Source organism: Mercurialis annua, linkage group LG7, assembly GCF_937616625.2.
Source record: "Mercurialis annua linkage group LG7, ddMerAnnu1.2, whole genome shotgun sequence".
NCBI lineage: Eukaryota > Viridiplantae > Streptophyta > Magnoliopsida > Malpighiales > Euphorbiaceae > Mercurialis > Mercurialis annua.
This window is the reverse complement of record NC_065576.1, coordinates 33,975,072-33,995,715: the sequence shown is the minus strand read 5'-3', so window position 1 is coordinate 33,995,715 and position 20,644 is coordinate 33,975,072. Positions and strand designations below refer to the sequence as shown.

The 20,644-nt window shown below is 38.4% G+C and overlaps 1 protein-coding gene and 1 long non-coding RNA gene across 2 annotated transcripts; both read right to left on the bottom strand.

Annotated features, from left to right (window-relative positions):
• Positions 1–11,463: 11,463 nt before the first annotated feature.
• LOC126655432 (uncharacterized) lies at positions 11,464–12,236 on the bottom strand. The gene is made up of 2 exons (XR_007633024.1): positions 12,161–12,236; positions 11,464–11,715 (listed from the first exon to the last, which is right to left on the bottom strand). It is a non-coding gene; the product is annotated as an uncharacterized LOC126655432 (long non-coding RNA).
• An 855-nt stretch (positions 12,237–13,091) lies between these two features.
• LOC126657062 (uncharacterized) lies at positions 13,092–18,620 on the bottom strand. The gene is made up of 4 exons (XM_056103789.1): positions 17,000–18,620; positions 15,150–16,771; positions 13,232–13,259; positions 13,092–13,147 (listed from the first exon to the last, which is right to left on the bottom strand). The coding sequence occupies exons 1-4, from the start codon at positions 18,618–18,620 to the stop codon at positions 13,092–13,094; spliced, it is 3,327 nt and encodes a 1,108-aa protein (XP_055959764.1).
• Between the last annotated feature and the right edge of the window lie 2,024 nt (positions 18,621–20,644).

Genomic DNA, 20,644 nt, shown 5'->3' with positions numbered 1-20,644 from the left:
GCACTTGTCAGTCCACTCAAATTTAACACCCTTATGTGTCAGTTTAGTCAACGGTGCAGATATTCTGGAGAAATCTTGCACGAACCGACGATAGTAGCCAGCTAAACCCAGAAAACTTATGATCTCGGTAACTGACCTCGGCCTCTGCCAATCCATAACCGCCTCAATCTTCTTCGGATCAACCTTGATCCCATCTTTCGACACTACGTGTCCTAGAAAGGTAACCTGATCCAACCAGAACTCACATTTTGAGAACTTAGCATACAACTGATGCTCACGCAACGTCTGTAGTATAGTCCTCAAATGATAAGCATCCTCCTCCTCACTCCGAGAATAGATCAAAATGTCATCAATAAAGACGATAGCAAATTGATCCAAAAACAGCTTGAACACTCTGTTCATCATATCCATAGACGCTGCCGGTGCGTTCGTCAGACCAAAGGACATAACCAGAAACTCAAAATGTCCATAACGCGTCCGAAAAGCAGTCTTAGGCACATCTATATCACGGATCCGAAGTTGATGATACCCAGACCTCAAATCAATCTTGGAGAAACACTTTGCACCCTGCAACTGGTCAAAAAAATCATCAATGCGAGGAAGAGGATATCTGTTCTTGACAGTAGCCTTGTTCAACTGTCTGTAGTCGATACACAATCGAGAAGAAACGGTCTTTCTTCTTCACAAACAAAACTGGAGCACCCCACGGAGAAGTACTGGGTCTGATGAACCCGCTATCCAACAACTCTTCTAACTGGTCCTTCAACTCCTTCAGCTCTGCAGGAGCCATCCGATACGGCGGTATCGAAATCGGAGCTGTACCAGAAACCACATCAATGCAAAAATCAATCTCACGGTCAGGTGGTAATCCAGGCAATTCCTCTGGAAACACATAAGTGAACTCATTCACTATCGGAACACTATGCATATCACCACTATCATCCTCTAAATCATCAACCACAGCAAGAAAACCCTGGTAACCCTTGCCCAACATCTGCTTCGCCCTGATGGCGGAAATCAGATTCTTAGGTGTATCCGCCTTTTCTCCCTGAAAGGAAAAAGGTAGATCACCTGGAATCCTAAACTTGACTGACTTCCCTCGACAGTCAATAGAAGCATAATGGCGCGACAGCCAATCCATCCCCAAAATCACGTCAAAAGAAAGCACGTCAAGCAAAATCAAATCAGCACATAATTCTCTACCCTGAATAACCACTGGACAAGAAGGATAAACGACGTCCACTACTACACCTTCAGACATAGGTGTAGAAACTGCTAGAGGTTCACTCAAAACAGATGGTGCAATACCCAATTTCCCAGGAAAGCAAGTAGACACAAAAGAATGGGTTGCACCCGCATCAAATAATACCAAAGCACCAATAAAAGAAATCGGAATGGTACCTTGAACCACAGCGTTTGATGCACGCGCATCCTGAGGAGTAAGTGCGAACACTCTGGCCTGACCCTGCGGCTGCTACTGCGAACTCTACCCAGTACCATAACCGTTGGAACCTCTGCCACCGTTACCACGGCCACCAAAACCTCTACCACCAGAACCACGGCCCCGCTGGCCACCAAAAGATGCTGCAGGTTGAGAGTACCCTACAGACTATGTAAACGCAGGTCTTTGCTGCTGGTAAAACGAGTGCGCCACACTGGAGTTAGACATCTGCTGCCCAGATGTCAGACACTCCCTGGAAAAATGACCCGGCTGGCCACAAGAGAAACAACCTCCAGGAGCTAACTGGCACTGACCATAGTGCCTGCGTCTGCAATTATGGCAGAACGAGATGTTCGATCCACCACTGTACCCGCATCCTGAACCATGGTTACTCCCACTGCTACTAGAACTGTACGGAGCACTCCTAGTACTATGCCTCCCCTTATTGTGCGTACGGCGACTCCCCCTATTGGCCTGGGAAGAGCCACTGTAGTAGTTTCCACTATCATGCTGCGCTGGGGCCTGTTGCCCCCCACTAGGAAGATCACTCTTTCCCTTCTGATTCTGGAAAGGGTCATAGATTGTCCCAAACTGAATCAATGAATTCTCCATCCGACGAGCACTATCCACTACTCGAGCGAACTCCATGTCTGTCCCTATCAGCAAAGGAAGAAACTCCGAGCCTAAACCCCTAACATAGCGGTCGTTCACTCGCCCTCAATCACCCTGTAGATCTGGAGAAAACCGCCCTAAACAGACAAACTCTGTAGTGTAGTCTGTCACTGATCTATCCCCTTTCTTCAAATTTAGCAGCTTTTCTCTGAAATTCTCAATAACAGAGAAGGGTAGATAGTAACCTCTGAACCTGTTCACAAACTCAGCCCAAGTCAATGTAGCCATCTCTGGCCTGATGTTATCGCGAAACCAGTCCTTAGCTGGACCCTTCAGCGACATCTCCACAAGCATCACTGATTGGCGATCAGTAGCCTGAATCCTCTGATTGTTGTACTCAAACTCCTCCAAAAAGTCAAGAGCATCCCCAGTGCCATCAAATGAAGTCAGAGTCAACTTCGTGTAGGTCATCACCACCTCTCTGTCTGTCGGAATGGGATCGACACCAACAAGTCCACCCATACCAGCTACAGCACCAGCCTGAGGTTGCTGTTGTTGCGCTAACTGACCCAATACAATAGAAGAGCCTAGTTGTTCTGCATCTCAACAATGCCAGCCAAGAAAGTAGTGAAGTCAAGCGCCTCCATGTTCGGTGACTGTTGCACATTCGGTGCCTGCTGCACATTCGGTGCCTGAACACCTGCTACACCACGTCCTCTAGCTCCACCTCTACCAGCACAAGCTCCTCTGCCTCTACCAGCACCTCTACCTCTTCCAGCACCTCTACCTCTACCACGTCCAGCATTTGCCTGAACTGGTGGTACGTTCAAATAGACTTCCATGGAAATCGCATCATCAGCCTGAGCTTCTTGCTCTGCCGCAGCACGGGCACGAGTACGAACAACGTTGTCCATATCCTAAGGATTGAACAAAAACAATTAAATAACACATAATTTATACCCAAGTATGAAACAAACAAGTAACAATTAAGATTTCCCGAGAAATCAACAACATTAAAATGTTCACCCAAGTGAAATAACAGCAACTATCAAAAGCATTAAATCAACATATAATGACCGTGTAATATCCCGTAAAATTTTAAATTAGTCTTTTAAATCAACATATAATGACCAGTAGAACAGGCTGCATTCTCGTTCGAGAATGGTGATTCTCGAACGAGACTCAGCTCAAAATGCTGAGGTCTCGTTCGAGAATCACAATTCCCGAACGAGACTTTCACCAATTGAGTCAGGTCTCTTTCGAGACCTGATTCATGGGTGGTGGTTCAACCATTTTGGTTGAACCACCAAAATAAAAGACCACACAAAAATTCTGAAATTTGAACCGAACCAAAAATTAAACTACGAATCGAACCGCCACCCGAAAAACTCAATTTATTTCCGAAAACACATTTAGAAAAATTTAAAAAATTTCCGGGATATTACACCACTCTAATCCAATTCGATCGGATTTCCAGTTCAGAGAGGCTAATTGGACTAGACAGATAATCGGATCCCGGTTGAATCAGTCGATCCGGTTTTCAAATAATTTCTTTCAACTATTCCGTTTATCTTTTAAATTTGGTAAAGTCATTTTTTTGATAGAATTGAATAAAAGTCTGCCATATAACAGAAAAATTCCATGTACATTACGCAGTATATTATTAATTTATGAAATGGGCTCCTTTTGGCGAGCTTTAAGATAGCATGTAGAAAGGGGATATTTCTTATTATATAATCACTAAGTTGTAACCCTTTATTAGAAAACAGCTAATATAGTAACAAATTAGTATATATCAGTGGTAATTCTTAAAAAATTAATCTTATAACTAGTAAAGATGGTTTCTATATAATGAAATGTTTTTTTAATATAAAATGACAAAATACTTACAAGGCATGTAATGTCAAAATAAATGGCTAAAAAATCAAGAACTTGCAGTGATGGTATTTTGATTTCAAAACTATTTTGGAATGAATTCATGCGTCTAATATTTACTACCCATAATTTATCCTTCCTCCATTCTAAAGTTTATGATATTTTGAAAGAAGAGGCACATATTAAAATATAAAAAAAGATTTCCTACTTTATCTAAAATATTTTATATTATTATAAAGTCTAAAAATTTGAATACACATTAATTATTTTTAGTTTTTTTATTATTAATTGCTTTTAGTTTGTTCTCGATGTAATCTTTTATCCTTTAAGAGAGTGGACCAGAAAATATCTCATTGGCTTGGTATAAACATCAAACAATCGGTTAATACAGTCCCTGAATTTCTTATTTGCGAGTTTACTTACATCCGTTTTGATCAATTTAAGAATAATACTCACAATTTTTATATCAATAAGAAAATATTTGTTATTTTTAGAAAATTTGAAGACAAAACTAAATAAAAAAATTTAAGAGTGAGATTCTAATTATTACATTTTTAATTATATGTGGATAGACCTTAAAAATTTCTTCAAGATAACAACATTAATTTCACATAAAAGATTAAGATTGAATCCTCAAATAGTCAATTTCACGTAAATGTTTGTTTTTTTCTTAGCTTATGAAAATGTTAAATAAATAAAAATTTAGCTCAAAGATTTTCAAACAAAATTATGTTAGTGACTCATTCAGTCATGAAATTGGAGTCGTAAATTAATCCTACCGTCTTGACATTGAAGATGATTGATATATTATGAGCTTTCAGTTAGTACGGCTGAATATTTTGCTCATCCCTTACTGATTGTATGAGGAAAAAATATTAAGTATAATAAATTACAATATATAAGGGATAACGTTTTTTTTAAAAGTATAAACAATATCTACGATATAAATATAAGTAGTATAAATTTATATTGAATATTTACTGATATTAATTTTAAAATGTGTATTTTATAATTCTAATTATCAATCAGAAATATCGTAATGAATGTAATAAGAAGCCGACAAAACTAAACACGCAATTTTAATTTATTATCTGAGTAACTGTAAAAACAACACAACTCTATTGGTTTTTTTAACAAGAGCATTCACAAGAAAATGGTGCTGATTGTCCGGGTCCGTTTCCTTTGCAAAACCCTCTTGCTCCTTTAACCCACTTATCGCAGTCGCTCCAACATTGTTCAATAACACATCATATTGGATATAACTCGTGAGGACATTGTTGAGCCTGAACTTGAGGAACTATTGATGCAGCTGCAAGATAAATAACCAAAAACATTATTTCTCTATTTATTATAATTCATAGTTCTTTTTATTTAATTCCAAGTTTTATGTATATTAAAAGTAAAATGAATTAATATAAAAATATATACCTGAAAAAATGAGGAACATGAGGAAAATATGAGCAAATGAAGCCATAATTGATGAGATCTTATCTTTAATATAAAGGAACTAATTGTATGGTTCAATAATATTTTGGTCTGTAATTTTTTTATAACAAAAGGAGATGTCTGTGTGGTATTTATATAGTGTGATTATAGTTTTATGAGCATGAATTGAAATTTTTTGAACTTATGAAAATTAATATAGAATATTTGAATTTAAGGTATTAATGCAAATCTTTTGAATGATCAATATATTTATAGAATGAAATGATTTCCGATATTCTTATTTAGTAAAGATAAGTATTACTATTAAATATTTACCTTAAAGACAAAATATTGGTCTAATTCTTTTAAAAATTATTCTATAGAAATAGTATCAATAAATATGATATCTTTCAACCAGTGTTTTAAAAACCGAACCGGTATGGCCACTGGTTCGCAGTTCAACCTGTTCAACCGATTTAACTGCCAGTTGAACTGATTTTGTAAAATTTAGAATGAAAACAAAAAAACAATATAGATTAATACTTTCTATTAAAATATATTATTTATTTTTCACATGCATAAAATGATTGTTCTTCTCCCATTATTTAAAGTTGCAAAAATAATTAAACTAAGATATCAATTTTAGTTAACAAAAAAATTTAATTAGCCATTTTGATTTAGATGACTTTATCATGTTAATTGGAGGTTTCAGAATGAAAAAAAGGAAACAATTAGCTGGGAATGTTTTTATAAAAAAATAAAAAAAATGTAAAATAACAGTTTTAGTATATATGACAACATATTACATTACTTGAAAAAATTTAGTTGAATTTTTTTCTTTCTTTATTCATTTTGGAAATAACCATTGATTTAAAAATTATTTTAGAAGGTGATCAACCTAGCTATTTTATAGATGTCAACATATTATATTTGCTTGATTTTAACTATTGTCTTTCCATATATATATTTTAAAATAGCTTTTAATGTACTCTTATTTATGAAAGGGGAATAAATTATAGCAAGTCAATCGTAATTGTTTCGAGAGCAAGCAAACATAGTAAATATAGAAAGGAAGTGGAATATATGAGCAATTGTTTGAAATATAAGAATATTATAAAAACCAAACGGTTTAATTGGGTTTTCAGTTTCCGGTTTTCACGGTTCAGGCCAGTCTAATCAATTTCGATCGGATTTCCAGTTCAGAGAGGCTAATTGGACTAGACAGATAGTCAGATCCCAGTTGAATCAGTCGATCCAGTTTTTAAATCATTTCTTTCAACTATTCCGTTTATCTTTTAAATTTGGTAAAGTCAATTTTTTGATAGAATTGAATAAAAGTCTGCCATATAACAGAAAATTCCATATACATTACGCAGTAAATTATTAATTTATGTTTCTTATTATATAATCACTAAGTTGTAACCCCTTATTAGAAAACAGCTAATATAATGTAATACCCCTTATTTTTTTGTTAAGTTTTCGACATGGTTTCAGATTGGGTTGGGCATTGTGAAACCTTGATTGAGTCTTTTTTTTTGTATCTTGTATGTGTCATATGTATCGTGTGGGTAGTAGATATTGATTCGATTCATTTTCGGGTATATATTGAAGTTGTTTTCCCATGTTTTCGAAAAATGCCATGTGTTAATAAAGCATTGGTATCTCACAATTGAACGGTCGGATCGGGCTCATTTTTGGATATGTTTTTCCTAAGAGAATTTGCTAAAATCTGGTCAGTTGGATTGTTATTTGGAGGTTTCTAACTCTAAAAATACCTGTTAAACTGTGGGCTTTAATTGCAGCCCAAGTAAAGCCCGCATGAGTCTATAAATAGACCCCTTAAGTTGCAAACCTTAGCCCCCATTCAACTCCAAACCCCAAAAACGAATTTCTTCACTCAAAGAACTTGATTTCTTCTTTCTAAAAGGTCCGAATGCGATTCATTCCGCTTAGAATATGATTTTACATCCTACTCGCAAGATCTACGCGATTTCTACGTTGCGTTCTTCGTTGGAAGCTTGTGGATTAAATTGAATTCGGTCCATCCCCTTGAACCTTGGGTTAATACATTATTTATATTATTGTTCATCATCCTTAGGTATTTTTTTCGTATCCTTTTGATTCATGGACTCATTGTTGTGTGATTTTGCCTATAAATGCATAATATAGGATTTTAATAAAGTGAATTGTTGCTATTGTTATGTCATGCTTATGCTACTGAGTTTATATGGATAAAATGATGGTTTGTATATATATAAACTGATGTTACATGTTTTGGAAAGCATTTGCATGATTTATCAATGTTAGGATTTTTCTAGAAATTGTTGTATTCTAATCGATTTGGTGGTTTAAATCTATGAAATGGAGATTCTATGCTAAGGTTACTAATATGTATGATATTTTTGATGGATTTTATATTTATGAACTGATCTTGTTAGTTGTATCAACACTTTGGCATGCTCTCGATTGTTTTGGCTGAAATTGCGTAAAATGGTGAATTTTGGGCTGTTTGAGAGTTGTAATCGCATAAATATTTTGAGATGATGCACCTACTGTTCTAAGATGATATATATGATGTTTATATGATTTAGGATCAGTGGTTATATGATTTGGGTTGTCGAATGCATGATTTTGCTTGTTTAGCATGTTTAGGCAATTTCTAGCGAAATTGCGTTATCGATTGTTTAAGGGATGTTGGCATGAGTTTAGATCTGAGTGGGTTTGCTATTTTGAAATTATGTACGATATAATACTGATCAAAATGAGTTTGGGAGTTTGAATCATAAATGTTTTGGTACGTGTCTGCTTAGTTTGCAAACTAGGTAGTTTTACGCTAAAATGCTTTGATTTCGGATTCGATACTTTGTAATGACCTAAGATATGAATTACTTTCATATTATTGATTATGGCATGTATATGAACTGATCTAAGGTATTTTGGTTTGGCGATTCATGTTCGGTCTCATTTTGGGCTAAGTGCCATGAATGCTTAATTGGCTTGATGTTGTGAAAAATATGTTGATTCCAAATGTTTTGCTATGACATGTGTTATATAAAATGTGATTATTAAGCATGCTAGGGCTGTTGTATATTGGTGTTTGGCTTATTTGGTTGTGTTTGTCCTTTGGGGACTTTTATCGAACACTTTATAATTATGATGTTATACTTGGGTTTTAATGTTAATTGAGTTCCATTGTTTTCTAAATTGATACTTTGGTATATTTAAATGATTCCAGACTTTAAAAGAATTGTTTTACTTTTGTTGGATGCTTGGTTTGGGTTAGACTTTGGTCGCCCAATTTTTGAGTATAGGCTTGGCAGTTGTGATAACTCGGCTAGCTCACCACTTTGGTTTAAACTTGGTTTTATAATTTTAACTAAGTTATTGAAATGATTTCCGGATTATGTTTTCAAAGTGGGAACTCAATTTGAGTTAACTATCGTATGACTTTGGTTATGTTGAGTATGTATGTTTACTCTACTTTGATTTATGCTTTCGCTATGGATTAAGTAAGTGTGTTTGCCTTGTCTTGGCTCGTTGATGTTAATGCTAGTCATATGTGTTGTCTAGTACTCTCTAGAGTTAGGACATGTTTTAATCCTGATTTATATTGTCTAGACTCGTCAACTGTTCTTGCTTTGGAGACGAACCAGGATTAGTTGCTTGCCTTGTTATCACGTGGATTAGCAAGCAGTGAGTTTGTACTTACTATTTACCGCTTTATTAAGTAAATTATTATTTTGATATAATATTTATTGTATGTATATTTCGAACTGTTTTTCCATTATGGCTTTTAGTTGGAACATGCTACCTAATGGGCATCATTAGGACTGCGTGCGCACCGGTATTGATCTAGATAAGGTATATGATATGTGGTGGTAACTCGGTGTGAGCATAGCTCTCGGGACCAGTAGAGTAACTCGGTGTAGCTCAGCTCTCGGGACTCTGGTTATGGATTAAGAGTGGTCGGTGGTAACTCGGTATAGCTCAGCTCTCGTGACCAGGCCTATTGGATTATGGTTATATTTAGTATTGTGGATTAGGGTTCCAACTATTATACGTAATGTTTATATTAAATGTTTAAAAGGGGTTTTAAAGGTTTGCCACTTGATAAATGTAAATAGTGGTATGAACTCATCTCAGTATATCTGACCCTGTTGTTTTCCTAATTTTTCCAGGGTTATAATTTGAGCGAGTCAGCTTCTCTCCGATTCTTTATTTCCTCGGAGGTTTTACTTTATATTTTAATAAAGTTAATAAACTGATTTTATTCTTAGACCGCAGTAGTAATTAGAAGTCTTACTTGTGTAATACTTGTTATCAGATTTAATTCAATTGATATATATATACTGTTTTAGCATTTTTATATTAACTTGGGTTAATATGTATTTCTGCCATGTTTAAGACTCAGAGTTGGATGAGCACTTTATAATAAATGTTGTATATTATGACTAGGCTGAAGTCTCGGTTGACCCCGAGCATTGGTTTTCTTGCAGGTTTATGTATTTGATGGTTATCCACAAGGCTAGCTACGGGTTTTGGTACTACATTACCCATACCCTAGTGCCGGTCGCGATTCATGAAAATGGGACGTGACAAACTTGGTATCAGAGCTTTGTTTTCAAACCAAGGCCTTACACATGTTATGTGTTATGTGTTTTGGCATGATAAGTTGATGTCGTGTCATAGGAACTACTGCGGAATTAGGATTCATGTCTTGTCTATTAAAATGTCATCTTTTGTTTTCAAACTTTCAGCCTACATCCTATTGGTGATGTCTGTCAGTCTTTATTTAGTATTGATGCTATGTCTGACAATTAATTTCATTAGATATTACCAGTTGTGTTTTATCATGTTGAAGTTATTTCACTTGGGTGATTTTAGTTGCTTCTGATTTCTCGGGAAATCTTTTGTTGATAATGTTTTCTAAATTCATACTTGGGTATGATGTTGTTGGAAAAAAAAACTTTGGCTTTATGCCATTAATGATTTAATAATGATGGAATATATGGTGGTACATTTTGGCTTTGGCCGTAATTGTTGGGTGCGATAAATGCCGGCACCTATGAGGATACATTTGGGCGTTAGCCTTATTTTCTAGTAACGAAATTTTGGGTTAAACTTTAAAACGTGTTTTGTGGTCATATATGGTTTGACCACATGTTGTTTTAAGAGTTTTTCATTAAGAAAAGTGTTTTTGTTTTAATTTGTGTTTTGACACAAAATCAACAGAGAAGTTTGAGTTTAATTCTTTAAAAAGTTTTATTTTTGGTTAAGTTTCTAGTAAAGAGGATTTTTATTGTATTTGAATCCTTGGGATATACGGAATGGATGTTTGAGATCAAAGATTTCTCACTTGAGATTTTAAATTGCTGTTTAGCGGTTGGGTTAAGTTAAACTCCTAAATTTTGAAAAGATGGAAATTTTATTCAAATATTTTTTCGAGATTTACAAATATTTTGAATACATTTTATAAACAGTTGTACTGGGTTCGACTTGGGTCACCCAAATTTAGAAGTTGAGCTTGGTAGTTGTAATGACTTGGCTAGCTCGATGATTTTATTGTTTGAGATACTTAGGTATCCGTTTAAAGCAATTGATTAATAAGAAGACTTTCACAGATAGTGATTTTGTTTTAACCGTGGGGCTTAACTAAAAATTTGGAAGTTTGATAATTGACTTTAAGATTTCAAAATAAATTTTAAAGCGTATTCTTGAAAGATTATATATTACAGAATGATTTGGTTACAAGAATTCAAGCTTGTTTTAGCATGTCTTGATTTTCTCAAAGTATATTTAATTTAATTTTGTTCAATGGCATGGTTACGTGATTTATGGGTTGTAGAAATCGTAATATTTTGGTTTTGATTTGCGTTGTATAATTTGCTTACATGTTGGAGTAAGTTAATGTCACGACCCATTTTCATGAATCGTGACCGGCGCTAGGGTATGGGTATGGTTGTACCAAAACCCGTAGCTAGCCTTGCGGATAACCAACTTATATCATTTAAAACAATGTACCTGCAGAAAGCCACATGCTCGGGGGCAACCGAGACTTCAGCCTAGTCTAGCAGTACAATAAGCAACATATATTCAAAGTACGCTTAATCTCAAATAAACTCCAACATGGCAATATAATATAAATGCCATAACACTGTAATCATGCCACAAGCGATAAGTAATAGTTGGACCAATCCAACAACAATAGTCTAAAATATAAACGTAAGACTAAGACATGAATAATATGAAACTACTACTGCGGTCTAAGAGTTTAAAATAGTTCGACTCATTTATTCTGAAATAAAATAAAGAACCTCCGAGAATGAAGAAACGGAGATCGACCAAACGCTCAAATCATAAACCTGGAAAATTTGGGAAAACAACGGGGTCAGATTTACTGAGTAGAGTTTATATAACCATTTACATTTATTAAGTTAAAAACCTTTAAAGACGTTTAATAAAACATTTTCATTATGGATTATCAATGAAACCCTAAACCACAATTCTAAATCCATTGTCGTGTCGGTGAGACGTATCTCAATAACCGATCCCCGACCATCACTTAATAAATAGTGAGCCCAGGAGACGTATCTTCCACCGGTGCCCTCACTAAGGTGAGACGTATCTCAAACCTACCTCAATACCATAATCATTACCGGTGCTCACGCAGTCCCGATGATGCCCATCGAGTAGCACGTTCCAAATCAAATCCACAATGCCGAAAACAGTTCAAAAGCTGCTTATACATATATATATACAAAATAATACATTTGCTTAATAAAGAGGTAAATAGAGATATAAACTCACTGCTTGCTAAATCCACGTGATCCTGACAAGCAATCTAACTCTGGTTCGCCTCTGAAGTACGAACGGTCGACGGGTCTAAATAAATATTAAAATCATAATTAAAATCAGACCCTAACTCTAAAGAGTACTAGACAACACATAGGACTAGCACAACGCAAAACCAAACCACATTTAATAATCACTTATATTAAATGCATTCCAAATATAATCCAAGTTATAGAATACAATCATATTAATTATATATTAAATTACAATTTTAGTAATTTAAATAAACAAATTGATTTAACCCAAGTTAAAATCCGTATCAGTGAGTCAGCCGAGTTATTAAAACTACCAAGCTTCTTCCCACTTGTTGGGCGACCACAGTCTAACCCAAAACAAAACTTTATTAAATTTATAAACACGAGTTTATAATTTAAAATACTTTAATAAAACAATTATCTATATTAAAATAGAATTTAATATCTTATAATTCAAGTAACCCAAGTTACACCCCAAAAACTTAATTAAATAAGTCATAAAAGTTTAGGGACTAAATTGTACTTTAGCCAAATAGGGACTAAACTGTACTTTAGCCAAAAAGGGCTAAATAGTACTTTAGTCAATTATGAAATCCAATAAATTTCCCATTCTTAATTTACTAAATAATAAATCAATTAGAAGTCCCAAAATATAAAACATAACTTAAATAAGCTTTTAGAAACTTTTAGGGGCTAAATTGTAAATTAGCCAAAATAGACATTTCAATTAAAATTAAATATAATTACCCGAGTAATTATATTAATTCAAATTATAAAATATTTAACGTATTCAATTTGTCTATTTAAAATCAAATGAGTTCAAATTATTATCAAAACAAGATTAATATGTAAAACTAACTTGGATAGTTCAATTGATTTAAGTAAAACAATTTGGTGACCATTTTGGCCAATTAGCCATCACCTTCAATTGAGCAACACAGATTATCAAACTCAAATCCTTCATTCACTGCAATTCCGAATCAACAACTATGGGGCAAACTTCTTAATTTGAATTACTCGTGAAACCTTAACCTCAAGACACAATCAAGACCCTCAAACAATAACACTGAATCAAGGGCCTAAAACCAACTATAACATCAAGAACTACAATTTAAAGTAATGGCAGAAAACGGAAAATAAGGTTACGAAGAACCGTACGGCATCGAATGGAACAACCCAAGCTTAAGCAAAGTTTTAATCCATTAACAATGAAGGAAAACATGGTTTAAGACCACTTAAAACACATAACACATAATCAAGAATCATATGGAAATCGACAGCAAACACCCAACCAAGAACAGATTATACACAATTCAAAACGATAAACCGAACGGCAATAGAATGAGATCAACGGCGTACCGTTAAGCGAAGCGAATGAGTAGAATCGAAGGTATACGAGTCTAGAACGCCTGAGATCAATCGGTTTCAGTTTCGATCTAGAAACGAATACACACGGATCAAAACACTGAAAGTCGTCCAAACTAAAAAACTGAAATTATGAAAGAATGTTTACCGAAATTTTCAGTCAACTTCGGAAGAGATTACGGCTAGCGATTTCTCAGCGAAAACGGAAAGGAAAGGTTGCTATGAATTGTTTGCAGCATGGTGAACGTTTTAGGTCAAAAATATTAAGCATTTAAACGTAGGAATTAGGTTAAAAACGAGGTGGAAGTAGGGTTGGTGAAAGGGCAAAACTGCCCTTAACAAACCAGAGAAGAAAATTCACAGTCCCGTACGGGACAGGCACAGTCCCGTACGGGACTGTGCGTGAAATTCCCAGGTCTCTTACGAGACCTGGGTTTTTCCTCCTTGGTTCAACCATTTGGTTGAACCAAGACCCAAGGGACCGAGAACCAAGCCCAAAATTGAAATTGAACCGAACCAAAATTTAACTACGAATCAAACCGCCCCCGAAAATTTAATTTAATACCGAAAACAATTTAGAAAATTTTAAAAAAAATTCCGGGATATTACATTCTCCCCAACTAATTATAAATTCGTCCTCGAATTTAACACGATAAGTAATTCACACCAAAACAACACGTAACACAATTAAGGATCATAAATAAACACAGAAATCAAGATATCGTACCTCACGGAAAAAGAAAAGGATAGCGATTCCGCATATCCAACTCTGTCTCCCAAGTACACTCCTCTACAGAATGATTGCGCCAAAGAACCTTGACCATCGGAATCTCCTTGTTCCGCAATTTACGCACTTGCGTATCAACAATCTCAACTGGCTGTTCCTCATAGGACAGCTCCTGGTCAATCTCAACACTCTGAGGCACAATCACATGCGAAGGATCGGAAATACACTTCCTCAACATAGAAACGTGAAACACAGGATGCACCAACGACATGTCTGGCGGCAGAACCAGACGATATGCCACAGCTCCAATCCTCTCTGAAATCTCATAAGGACCAACGTACCTCGGTGCCAACTTTCCTTTGACACCAAAACGAACCACGCCTTTCATAGGCGAAACCCGAAGAAACACAAAGTCTCCCACCTGAAACTCGATGTCTTTTCTCTTCGGATCAGCATAACTCTTATGCCGACTAAAAGCTGTCTCCAATCTCCGTTTTATCAACGGTACCTTCTCTGAGGTAATCTGAATAATCTCAGCACCAGACAGCTTCCGCTCGCCGACCTCTTCCCAGCAGATAGGAGATCGACACTTGCGTCCGTACAAAGCCTCATAAGGTGCCATCTCAATGCTCGCATGGTAACTGTTGTTGTAGGAAAACTCAATCAACGGCAAATGAGTATCCCAGCTACCCTGAAAATCAAGAATGCACATCCTGAGCATATCCTCCAACGTCTGAATAGTCCTCTCAGACTGTCCGTCAGTCTGAGGATGAAAAGCTGTACTGAAGTCCAATCGAGAACCCAAGGACTCTTGTAACGCTTTCCAGAACCTCGAAGTGAAGACAGAACCTCTGTCAGAAACGATCGAAACCGGTACACCATGCAAACTGACAATCCTGTCGATGTACAACTGAGCCAACTTCGAAGCAGGATACGAAACCTTGATCGGAAGGAAATGAGCTGACTTGGTCATACGGTCAACTATCACCCAGATGGAATCGTACCCCTGTCGAGTACGTGGTAAACCAACAACAAAGTCCATGGCAATCCGCTCCCACTTCCACTCTGGAATAGGTAGTGGTTGTAGATAGCCAAAAGGTCTCTGATGTTCCAGCTTCACTTGCTGGCAAGTCAGACACTTGGAAACGTACTCTGCAACATCCTTCTTCATTCCGCTCCACCAATACGTACCCTTGAGGTCATGGTACATCTTGGTAGATCCCGGATGAACACTGTAGGCTGATCTATGCGCTTCCTCCAGAATCTGGTCTCTCAAACCATCTGAATCCGGAACGCACAGTCTAGAACCAAACCTGAGAACTCCGTCAACAAAAACAAACTCGGAATTCCCATCCAGATGGATCTCGTCCATAATTCGTTTCAATTGTGGATCCTCAGCTTGTAAAGCTTTAATCCTATCAATCAAAACCGGCTGCACTTGCAGATGTGCCAACAAACTCCCGTTCTGAGAAACCTGAAAACCGTAGCCCGAAGCTATCAAACCATGCCACTCTCGAACCATGGGTCTACGTCCAACCTCAGAAATATGGGCTAAGCTGCCCGAAGACTTGCGACTCAATGCATCGGCCACCACATTAGCCTTACCAGGATGATACTGAATAGTACAGTCGTAGTCTTTCAGCAACTCTAGCCACCTCCTCTGTCTCAGATTCAACTCTCGCTGATCAAAGATGTACTTCAGACTCTTGTGATCAGTGAAGATCTCGCAAGTCGCACCGTACAAGTAGTGCCTCCAGATCTTCAGAGCAAAGACCACAGCAGCTAACTCCAAGTCATGTGTAGGGTAATTCACCTCATGCTTCTTCAGCTGACGAGAAGCATAGGCGATCACCTGTCCATGTTGCATCAACACGCAACCCAAGCCAATCCTAGAAGCATCGTAGTACACAGTAAAACCCTCAATGCCAGAAGGCAACGCCAAAACAGGAGCTGTAGTCAGAATCTCCTTCAGCTTCTCGAAACTTGCCTCACACTTGTCGGTCCACTCAAACTTAACACCCTTCTGTGTCAGCTTAGTCAAAGGTGCAGATATTCGAGAAAAATCCTGCACGAACCGACGGTAGTAGCCAGCTAACCCAAGAAAACTCCTGATCTCGGTAACTGACCTCGGCCTCTGCCAATCCATAACCGCCTCAATCTTCTTCGGATCAACCTTGATCCCATCCTTCGACACCACGTGTCCTAAGAAGGTAACCTGTTCCAGCCAAAACTCGCACTTTGAGAACTTAGCATACAACTGATGCTCTCGCAAGGTCTGTAGTATAGTCCTCAAGTGATAAGCATGCTCCTCCTCACTCCGAGAATAAATCAGGATGTCATCAATAAAGACGATAACAAACTGATCCAAAAACGGCTTGAAAACCCGATTCATCATGTCCATAAACGCTGCTGGTGCGTTAGTCAACCCAAACGACATGACCAGAAACTCGAAATGCCCATAACGCGTTCTGAAAGCAGTCTTAGGCACATCGACATCCCGAATCCGAAGTTGATGATACCCGGATCTCAAGTCAATCTTGGAAAAGCACTTCGCACCCTGCAACTGATCAAACAAGTCGTCGATGCGAGGGAGAGGATATCTGTTCTTGATGGTAGCCTTATTCAACTGCTTGTAGTCGATACAAAGCCGAAAGGAACCATCCTTCTTCTTAACAAACAGAACTGGAGCACCCCACGGAGAAGTACTCGGTCTGATGAAGCCACTGTCCAGAAGTTCTTGTAACTGCTCCTTTAACTCCTTCAGCTCAGCAGGAGCCATCCGATACGGCGGTATCGAAATAGGACCAGTTCCAGGAACAACGTCAATGCAGAAATCGATATCCCGATCAGGTGGTAATCCAGGCAACTCCTCTGGAAAAACATCAGTGAACTCATTCACTATAGGGACAGTGTTCATACTGCCCACCTCAGCATCCATGTCTCGAACCACAGCTAAGAAAGCTTGACAACCCTTACTCATCATCCGCTTTGCCTTGATCGCAGAAATCAGATTCTTCGGTGTCTCCGCCTTTTCCCCTTGAAAAGAAAAGGGTAGATCACCTGGAATCCGAAACTCAACCGACTTCCCTCGACAGTCGATCGAAGCATAATGGCGTGCCAGCCAATCCATCCCCAAAATCACGTCAAATGAAAGAACATCCAAAACAACTAAGTCAGCACGCAAATCCCTTCCATGGATAACCACGGAACACGATGGATACACAACATCCACCACCACACAGTCAGACAAAGGAGTAGAAACAGATAAAGGTTCACCCAGACTTGTTGGTGTTACACCCAACTTAGCAGCAAAACACGTAGACACAAAAGAATGGGTTGCACCCGCATCGAATAAAACAAGTGCATCTACGAAAGAGATCTGAAGAGTACCTTGCACCACTGCGTTAGATGCATGAGCATCCTGAGGAGTCAAGGCGAAAACTCTGGCCTGACCCTGACTCTGCTGTTGAGAGCTCTGCCCGGTACCATAGCTGCTAGAACCTCTACCGCCGTTGCCACGGCCTCCAAAACCACGCCCTCCAGAACCTCGGCCCCGCTGGCCACCAAAAGAAGCAGCAGGTTGAGAAAACCCTGCTGGTGCAGAGAACACTGGTCTCTGACTCTGATAGGATGGCTGAGCGACACTAGCTGCCGACATCTGCTGTCCAGATGCCTGACACTCTCTGGCGAAGTGACCCGGCTGGCCACAAGTAAAACAACCCCCTGGTGCTAAACGACACTCGCCTGGATGTCGACGTCTGCAGTTCTGACAGAAAGGAAAACTAGCACCTCCGCTGTTACCGCGCCCAAAACTGCGGTTGCTACCGCTGTTGCCTGAACTGTAAGTGTACGGCTGATAACTCTTCTTGACACCCCTCTTCTTGTTCTTGTACTGAGAAGGTGCCGATTGGTAGCTACCGCCACCACTCTGCTGTCCAGGGCCAGAAGACTTCTTGGTCTGAGAAGGACCAGAAATATCCCCAAACTGCAGTAACGAGCTCTCCATACGCCGAGCACTGTCTACTACGTCTGTAAAATCTCTGCGTGTCTCGGTCAGCAAACTCACAAAATCGCGCCCTAAGCCTTTCACGTATCTGTTGTTCACCCTCTCCTGATCTGTCTGCAAGTCCGGCGCGAACCGACCCAACCTCACGAACTCAGTCGTGTACTCGGATACTGACCTATCATCCCTAGTAAGTGAAAGCAATCTGTCTCTGTGACCCTCTGTCACTGAAAACGGCAAGAAGAAAGCTCTGAATCTCGCCACAAACTGAGCCCAAGAGATGGTAGCCATGTCAGCATGAACAGAGCTACGAAACCAGTTTCCGGCTGAACCCTTCATTGACATTTCTACAAGAACGACGGTCTGACGCTCCGTAGCCTGAAGTCGCCGAGCATTCTGCTCAACCTCCTCTAGAAAATCCAGCGCGTCTCCAGAAGCGTCAAACTCCGTTGGCTTTAGCCTCATGTAAGCCAATACCAGATCCCTGTCAGTGGTTCCAACACCACCAACTGCTGCACCACCAGCCTGTGGTTGCTGTTGCTGGGCAATCTGACCCAAAACTGCATACTGATCCTGCAAAGCGACCTGTCCCGCTTGCAGCTGAACCTGGTTGAGTTGTAACGCCGCGACTCCAGCCAAAAACGTGTTGAAGTCGAAGTCGCCCAACTCAGGTTGTGCCACACCTGGCGCTTGAGCACCTCCTGCAGCACCGCGTCCTACGCCTCTGCCTCTACCTCTGCCAGCTTGGCCTCGGCCACCACGACCTCGACCAGCTCGACCCCGACCAGCTGGGCCTCTGCCTGCTAGTCCTCTACCAGCATGAACCTCTGGTTCATTCTGATCCACCTCCATAGAGATCGCGTCATCAGCCTCAGCATTTTGCTGAGCCGCAGCACGAGTACGAGTATTCATTCCTAAGAATGAAACAAGAACAATTTAAATAACACATAAAATTTTATACCCAAGCATGAAATAAAACAAGCACCAATTAAGATTTCCCGAGAAATCAACAATGATAAAAATTTATTCACCCAAGTGAAAATAACAATATAGTAAACAATAAAGCAAATAAATTCACACGACTGACTCACGACATTCCTATTGGAGTAGGCAGAAAGTTTTGAAAACAAAAGATGACGTTTCGAAGACAAGACTCGAATCCTAATTCCGCAGTAGTTCCTAGGGTAAATTAACCACTTAGCATGCCAAAACAATTAAACAATTAACATTTAGAAAAAGGCCTTGGTTTGAAACCAAAGCTCTGATACCAAGTTTGTCACGACCCATTTTCATGAATCGTGACCGGCGCTAGGGTATGGGTATGGTTGTACCAAAACCCGTAGCTAGCCTTGCGGATAACCAACTTATATCATTTAAAACAATGTACCTGCAGAAAGCCACATGCTCGTGGGCAACCGAGACTTCAGCCTAGTCTAGCAGTACAATAAGCAACATATATTCAAAGTACGCTTAATCTCAAATAAACTCCAACATGGCAATATAATATAAATGCCATAACACTGTAATCATGCCACAAGCGATAAGTAATAGTTGGACCAATCCAACAACAATAGTCTAAAATATAAACGTAAGACTAAGACATGAATAATATGAAACTACTACTGCGGTCTAAGAGTTTAAAATAGTTCGACTCATTTATTCTGAAATAAAATAAAGAACCTCCGAGAATGAAGAAACGGAGATCGACCAAACGCTCAAATCATAAACCTGGAAAATTTGGGAAAACAACGGGGTCAGATTTACTGAGTAGAGTTTATATAACCATTTACATTTATTAAGTTAAAAACCTTTAAAGACGTTTAATAAAACATTTTCATTATGGATTATCAATGAAACCCTAAACCACAATTCTAAATCCATTGTCGTGTCGGTGAGACGTATCTCAATAACCGATCCCCGACCATCACTTAATAAATAGTGAGCCCAGGAGACGTATCTTCCACCGGTGCCCTCACTAAGGTGAGACGTATCTCAAACCTACCTCAATACCATAATCATTACCGGTGCTCACGCAGTCCCGATGATGCCCATCGAGTAGCACGTTCCAAATCAAATCCACAATGCCGAAAACAGTTCAAAAGCTGCTTATACATATATATATACAAAATAATACATTTGCTTAATAAAGAGGTAAATAGAGATATAAACTCACTGCTTGCTAAATCCACGTGATCCTGACAAGCAATCTAACTCTGGTTCGCCTCTGAAGTACGAACGGTCGACGGGTCTAAATAAATATTAAAATCATAATTAAAATCAGACCCTAACTCTAAAGAGTACTAGACAACACATAGGACTAGCACAACGTAAAACCAAACCACATTTAATAATCACTTATATTAAATGCA

Excerpts from the sequence above, each read along its gene's own strand:
- LOC126657062 (XM_056103789.1), bottom strand. The coding sequence starts at position 18,620 with ATGTCAATGAAGGGTTCAGCCGGAAACTGGTTTCGTAGCTCTGTTCAT. Across the intron at positions 13,260-15,149 it reads GGATTGTCAGTTTGCATGGT|GCCCTTGATTCAGTGTTATT; the intron begins GTACCGGTTTCG and ends AGTTGGTTTTAG. Across the intron at positions 13,148-13,231 it reads TTCAGTGTTATTGTTTGAGG|TGAATGAAGGATTTGAGTTT; the intron begins GTCTTGATTGTG and ends TCGGAATTGCAG.